General features: G+C 49.7%; 1 protein-coding gene across 1 annotated transcript in view; it reads left to right on the forward strand.

The window, feature by feature from the left end:
- The window catches only part of LOC117808761 (histone deacetylase 6-like), a 23,171-nt gene that overhangs the window by 836 nt on the left and 14,835 nt on the right, over positions 1-7,500 (forward strand). The window contains exons 2-3 of the mRNA XM_034678413.1: positions 6,834-7,136; positions 7,213-7,411. Coding sequence (XP_034534304.1) covers positions 6,834-7,136; positions 7,213-7,411 — 502 coding nt within the window. The remainder of the gene's footprint in view (positions 1-6,833; positions 7,137-7,212; positions 7,412-7,500) is intronic.

Raw genomic sequence — 7,500 nt, forward strand, 5'->3', positions numbered from 1 at the left:
GAGGTCTAACTAGAGCCAGACTGTGTGTGTGTGTGTGTGTGTGTTTTATTGATTGACTCCTAATCCATTGATTGTAAAGCTGGATGCTGATTGGAGGCTGATGTGGATGGACAGCAGGATACAGGAGCTGTCAGTGTGTGTGTGTGTGTGTGTGTGTGTGTGTGTGTGTGTGTTGGTATGATTCTGCAGACAGACGGACACACCCCCTCCTCCACACACACACACACACACGTTAACCCCTCACATGCTGAGGTCTGCAGGATGAGGACGTGTGGCTGCAGCATGATGCAGGTTTCTGTTCTGTGTTCTCTGTAGACCTGGTCTGCTCCTGATCCGGATCAGATGTAGATCCAGATCTGATGTCTGATTCAGATCTGATCATTTTCAGATTGAGATTTTATGATCAGTTCTTCGAGGTCGGGTCTGTAGGCAAAGATCCAGATCATGTTTCAGACCAGCACCTCAGAGATCCACCGAATCTCGGTCAGAGGAACCACCTGTGTGTGTGTGTGTGTGTGTGTGTGTGTGTGTGTGTGTGTGTGTGTGTGTGTGTGTGTGTGCGTGTGTGCGTGTGTGTTGTTCCCTGATCAGTCTGACTCCACATATCAGACTCTCAGCACCTCCTCTGTGATCTCCTGAACCTGGTCAGTTAAATGTCTGATAGGAACCTCCATCACCTCTGAGTACAGCTCCCTCCAGTAAGACCACAACCTCCAGAACATGTAGACCCTAACGGACTCTGGAACCTCCTGAAGTATCATTGGAACCTCCTCAAAATCCAGCATCATGACTAAAACCACAACAACATAGAACCCCCATCATGACCCCAGGAACTTCATCAACCTATACCTCTGGAACCTTCTCAGTAACTGTTAGAACCTCAAGTTCTGGACAGTAACCTCCCTGATGACATCATCAGGGATGAACAGAACCCCCTTTAGATCCTATGTACCCTCTCAAGAACCACCTTCTCAGGGACATGAGACGGTTCCTCTGGTTCCTCCTGAAGGACAAGTAGAACCTCCACAGCCAGCTCAGGACCTTTACAATCAGCATCCTCACGTGTGAATAGAACAAACAATAGGCGTGGAGAACCTAACTCATGTCCCATGGAACCTTTATTGGGGACCCAAAACCCGCTCAGAGATTCTGGACTGACCACAGGACCCAGAGAGAGTCCATCAGGATTTCTTTTTCTTGACAACAAGGTGTTTGAACCATGTCAGTGCTTATAGGAACCTGTAGTACCCCTGGAGGAACTTAAAGAACCTCCTCACTGACCTTGAGAGCTCCTCTAGGTCTCCCGTTCTCTCTGCACCAGGCTCTTTCAGAGGTAGGACCAGAACCACCTTTAAGCATGCAGAGCCTCAGAGGCTCCTAAAACCTCCTCAATCATCACTAGAAGAATAGCCGATTTGTACTCAGGATTACTGAGGCCTCCTCCAAGGTCCAGTCTATCTCTGCATTAACCCAACACCTCAGCTGAGACCAGAACCACCTTAAAGGTCAATAACTTCCAAAAGGAAGTTCTGAGGTACTGTGCAGAGAGACCAGGCGTGTGTTGTTGCTGTCCTCAGGGTTCTCTGGTGCACCGTGTGTTGTTGCTGTCCTCAGGGTTCTCTGGTGCACCGTGTGTTGTTGCTGTCCTCAGGGTTCTCTGGTGCACCGTGTGTTGTTGCTGTCCTCAGGGTTCTCTGGTGCACCGTGTGTTGGTGCTGTCCTCAGGGTCCTCTGGTGCACCATGTGTTGTTGCTGTCCTCAGGGTTCTCTGGTGCACCGTGTGTTGTTGCTGTCCTCAGGGTTCTCTGGTGCACCGTGTGTTGTTGCTGTCCTCAGGGTTCTCTGGTGCACCGTGTGTTGTTGCTGTCCTCAGGGTTCTCTGGTGCACCGTGTGTTGTTGCTGTCCTCAGGGTTCTCTGGTGCTGTCCTCAGGGTTCTCTGGTGCTGTCCTCAGGGTTCTCTGGTGCACTGTGTGTTGGTGCTGTCCTCAGGGTTCTCTGGTGCTGTCCTCAGGGTTCTCTGGTGCTGTCCTCAGGGTTCTCTGGTGCATTGTGTGTTGTTGCTGTCCTCAGGGTTCTCTGGTGCTGTCCTCAGGGTTCTCTGGTGCTGTCCTCAGGGTTCTCTGGTGCACTGTGTGTTGGTGCTGTCCTCAGGGTTCTCTGGTGCTGTCCTCAGGGTTCTCTGGTGCTGTCCTCAGGGTTCTCTGGTGCATTGTGTGTTGTTGCTGTCCTCAGGGTTCTCTGGTGCTGTCCTCAGGGTTCTCTGGTGCTGTCCTCAGGGTTCTCTGGTGCATTGTGTGTTGGTGCTGTCCTCAGGGTTCTCTGGTGCACCGTGTGTTGCTGCTGTCCTCAGGGTTCTCATGTGCTGCCCCTGAGTTCCCTTTGCACTGGGACCAGCTAAGAGCAAAGCAGAACCTCACAGATGGTTCCTGGAACAACTCAAACATTTAGAACTTCCAAAATGACCACCTGAAACATCTCAGTGACCCCTGACCCTGGACCAGCTTCAGGACTCTTATTGTCTACACAGCTCCTTGACAGACGAGCAGAACCATCTAAAGGGAACCCAGAACCTAGGAACCATAGAACCTGGGAACCATAGAACCTAGGAACCAGAGCCTGGGAACCATAGAACCTAGGAACCATAGAACCTGGGAACCATAGAACCTGGGAACATCAGTAAAACCCAGAGAACCTGCAGAATAAAGAATAACTCTCATACACATAACAGACAGGAACTCGTTTCTGTCACACACACCTCCACCACCTCCATCAAACACCTCCATCACCTCCACCACCTCCATCAAACACCTCCATCACCTCCACCACCTCCATCGAACACATCCATCACCTCCACCACCTTCATCGAACACCTCCATCACCTCCACCACCTCCATCATACACCTCCATCACCTTCATCAAACACCTCCATCACCTCCACCACCTTCATCAAACACCTCCATCACCTCCACCACCTCCATCATACACCTCCATCACCTCCACCACCTCCATCATACACCTCCATCACCTCCACCACCTTCATCAAACACCTCCATCACCTCCACCACCTCCATCAAACACCTCCATCACCTCCACCACCTCCATCATACACCTCCATCACCTCCACCACCTTCATCAAACACCTCCATCACCTCCACCACCTCCATCAAACACCTCCATCACCTCCACCACCTCCATCATACACCTCCATCACCTCCACCACCTCCATCAAACACCTCCATCACCTCCACCACCTTCATCAAACACCTCCATCACCTCCACCACCTCCATCAAACACCTCCATCACCTCCACCACCTTCATCAAACACCTCCATCACCTCCACCACCTCCATCAAACACCTCCATCACCTCCACCACCTCCATCATACACCTCCATCACCTCCACCACCTCCATCATACACCTCCATCACCTCCACCACCTCCATCATACACCTCCATCACCTCCACCACCTTCATCAAACACCTCCATCACCTCCACCACCTCCATCACCTCCACCACCTCCATCATACACCTCCATCACCTCCACAACCTTCATCAAACACCTCCATCACCTCCACCACCTCCATCAAACACCTCCATCACCTCCACCAACTCCATCATACACCTCCATCACCTCCACCACCTTCATCAAACACCTCCATCACCTCCATTAACTCCATCATACACCTCAACAACCTCCAACATACACCTCCACCACCTCCAACATACACCTCCACCACCTCCATCATACACCTCCACCACCTCCAATATACACCTCCACCACCTCCATCATACACCTCCACACACTCCAACATACACCTCCACCACCTCCATCATACACCTCCACCTACTCCAAATACACTTCATCTCCTCCATCACCTCCATCAACCACCTCCATCACCTCTGTCACCTCCATCACCTCCATCATAGACCTCCACCACCTCTGTCATCTCCACCTTCTCCATCATAGACCTCTACCACCTCCATCATAGACCTCCATCACCTCTTTCACCTTGGCCATCTCCATCATTGACCTCCATCACCTCCATCACCTCCATCCTAGACCTCCATCACCTCCATGACCTCTGTCACCTCCATCACCTCCATCATAGACCTCCACCACCTCTGTCACCTCCATCACCTCCATCACAGACCTCTACCACCTCCATCATAGACCTCCATCACCTCCATCATAGACTTCCATCACTTCCATCAAAGACCTCCGTCATTTCCATCACATCTGTCACCTCGGCCATCTCCATCATTGACCTCAATCACCTCCATCATAGACCTCCATCATCTCCACCACCTCTATCACCTCCATCAACTCAATCGTAGACCTCCATCACCTCCATCTGTTCATCATACACCTCAATCCCCTCCATCATAGACCTCTATCAACTCTGTCACCTCCATCACCTCCATCATCTCCATCATAGACCTCCATCACCTCTGTCACCTCCATTACCTCCGTCACCTATGGACAGTCTCAGGTGTGATGAGTGGGGGAGGGGCTGCCGATGACACTCACACTCACACACACACACACACACACACACACACACACACACACACATACACACACACACACACACACACACACACACTCACACACACACACACACACTCACACACACACACACACACAATGTAAGCTCTTATATAGTAAAGTAGTCTAATATCATCTGACCTCAACGTCATGCTTCTGTAGTTTTTTTGAGGTGAAGATGTTTTGTTGATACACACACGCAGCTGCATCGACCAATCAGATCACACGCCTGCTCTGATGCAGAGGTCAGAGGTCAGAGGGGTTAAGCGGCGTCCTCTGTCTCAGTGCTGCAGGGTCTCACAGAGACATCCTGATGTCTTCCACAATCAGAGCCTCAGATCAATAATCAATACCTCTGTCTTCACGCGGCTGCAGTATTGATGATGGGACAGGTTTTTAATCCTTATGAATAATCAATCAGCCTGAGAGGACACGGCGACTCAGCAGAAACACTCTCCATCCTGTTCACGTATGAGGTCACCTCTGACCCTGAACGGGAGGAACCAGCCTGTGGTCTCTACGACCTGAGTCTGAAGGTTATATATGTGTGTGTATCTTTATAAACTGTGTGTGGACCTGATGAGGGAACGATGGAGGGACTGTTAACACGGGGCTCTTTGTGCAATCAGCTGGTTTCAGGCCTCAGACGTGCTGCAAAGCCTCCTGGGAGTTGTGGTAGCTGTAATATGATCACTAAACAGAGATCCTGATAGAAGAACTGTTACTACAGACCGGTTCATTTAAAATGCCTGTGATATTTAAAATGATCTTTTCAGCCTATCAGCTGCCAGAAAGCACAGACACTCAACCAATCAGCAGCATCCTCAACAAACCACAAAAATGTGCTCCATCCTCCATGTGGAGTTTATTGCTGCAGGAGACCTCATGTGGAAGCTATTACTACGTGTGTGTGTGTGTGTGTGTGTGTGTGTGTGTGTGTGTGTGTGTGTGTGTGTGGAGACTGTTATAACAATTAACTGATTTCCCCATGCCTTCCACAGACTGCTGTCTGTGTGTTCAGTGAGTAAAACTACATTTTCAGTCGTCTCTCCCTGAGTATGTAGCTTTGAACTCTCTCTCTCTCAGTGAAAGGCTTTTATTTTGGAACTCAGTGAGATGCTTTTATTTTGGCGATTAGTGGAAGGCTTTTATTTAGGCACTCAGTGGAAGGCTTTTATTTTGGCGGTCAGTGGAAGGCTTTTATTTTGGCAATAAATGGAAGGCTTTTATTTTTGCGATCATTGGAAGGCTTTTATTTTGGCACTCAGTGGAAGGCTTTTATTTTGGCGATCAGTGGAAGGCTTTTATTTTGGCAATAAATGGAAGGCTTTTATTTTGGCGATCAGTGAAAGGCTTTTATTTTGGCGTCAGTGAGATGCTTTTATTTTGGCGATCAGTGGAAGGCTTTTATTTTGGCGATCAGTGGAAGGCTTTTATTTTGGCGTCAGTGAGATGCTTTTATTTTGGCGTCAGTGAGATGCTTTTATTTTGGCGATCAGTGGAAGGCTTTTATTTTGGCACTCAGTGGAAGGCTTTTATTTTGGCGATCAGTGGAAGGCTTTTATTTTGGCGTCAGTGAGATGCTTTTATTTTGGCGTCAGTGAGATGCTTTTATTTTGGCGATCAGTGGAAGGCTTTTATTTTGGCAATCAGTGAGATGCTTTTATTTTGGCGATCAGTGAGATGCTTGTATTTTGGCGCCAGTGAGATGTTTTATTTTGGCGATCAGTGGAAGGCTTTTATTTTGGCAATAAATGGAAGGCTTTTATTTTGGTGATCAGTGGAATGCTTTTATTTTGGTGTCAGTGAGATGCTTTTATTTTGGCGATCAGTGGAAGGCTTTTATTTTGGCACTCAGTGGAAGGCTTTTATTTTGGCGATCAGTGGAAGGCTTTTATTTTGGCGTCAGTGAGATGCTTTTATTTTGGCGTCAGTGAGATGTTTTATTTTGGCGATCAGTGAGATGCTTTTATTTTGGCGATCAGTGAGATGCTTTTATTTTGGTGATCAGTGAGATGCTTTTATTTTGGCGCCAGTGGAAGGCTTTTATTTTGGCGATTAGTGGAAGGCTTTTATTTTGGCACTCAGTAGAAGGCTTTTATTTTGGCGTAAGTGGAGGGCTTTATTTTGGCGATTAGTGGAAGGCTTTTATTTTGGCACTCAGTAGAAGGCTTTTATTCTGGCGTCAGTGGAGGGCTTTATTTTGGCGATTAGTGGAAGGCTGTTATATTGGTAGTATGTGGGCGTGGCCTGGCTAACATGTGACCTCTGTGTCGCCCCTCAGGCCCCTCCTCCTCCTCCAGTCCCAGCTTGCTGACTAAGAGTCTCTCTCTGGAGCCGTCCTGCTCTCCGTGTGGACACCAGGGGGCGCTGGACTCTGACGCTCCCCAGCAGCCGCTCTCTGACCCCGGGCCCAGCTCCTTCTCATCAGGCCCCTCCTCCCTGGATGGAGGGGCGGAGCTAACAGAGCGGCGCAGCTCGGCAGGAGGACTTCTATTGGTTAATGACACGGGGCCTCCAGAACTGCCGGCTACCACAATAACACCACCGAGCAAGAGAGCGCCGCTGCCCGGGCCGAAGCCTCAGGGTGACGAAGACGATTTCAACTTTAATATTTCCTGTTTGTAAACATCATGATACTGACGAGTGACTCTCCTCTACAGTCCCCCCCAAACCGCCACACCTGCAGCAGCAGGCAGGTGTATCCAGGCCACGCCCCCGGGCTCCTGAGAAGCCCCTCCCCCCTACCCCTCCATGCCGACCCCTCCCAGCTGACCCCCGGGGGACCAGGAGCCCCCCAAACAGGGCTGAGGGGACCGCCTCCCCGACCTGCGTCTTGTCACTCATTGAGAAGTTTGAACGGTGAGTCCTTATTGGTGGAGAAGCAGTGATGTCATCAGTCTAAAGCATGATGTCATCTGATGTCATCAGTCTAAAGCATGATGTCATCT

This window comes from Notolabrus celidotus, unplaced genomic scaffold, assembly GCF_009762535.1.
Source record: "Notolabrus celidotus isolate fNotCel1 unplaced genomic scaffold, fNotCel1.pri scaffold_149_arrow_ctg1, whole genome shotgun sequence".
In the NCBI taxonomy this organism is placed as follows: Eukaryota; Metazoa; Chordata; class Actinopteri; order Labriformes; family Labridae; genus Notolabrus; species Notolabrus celidotus.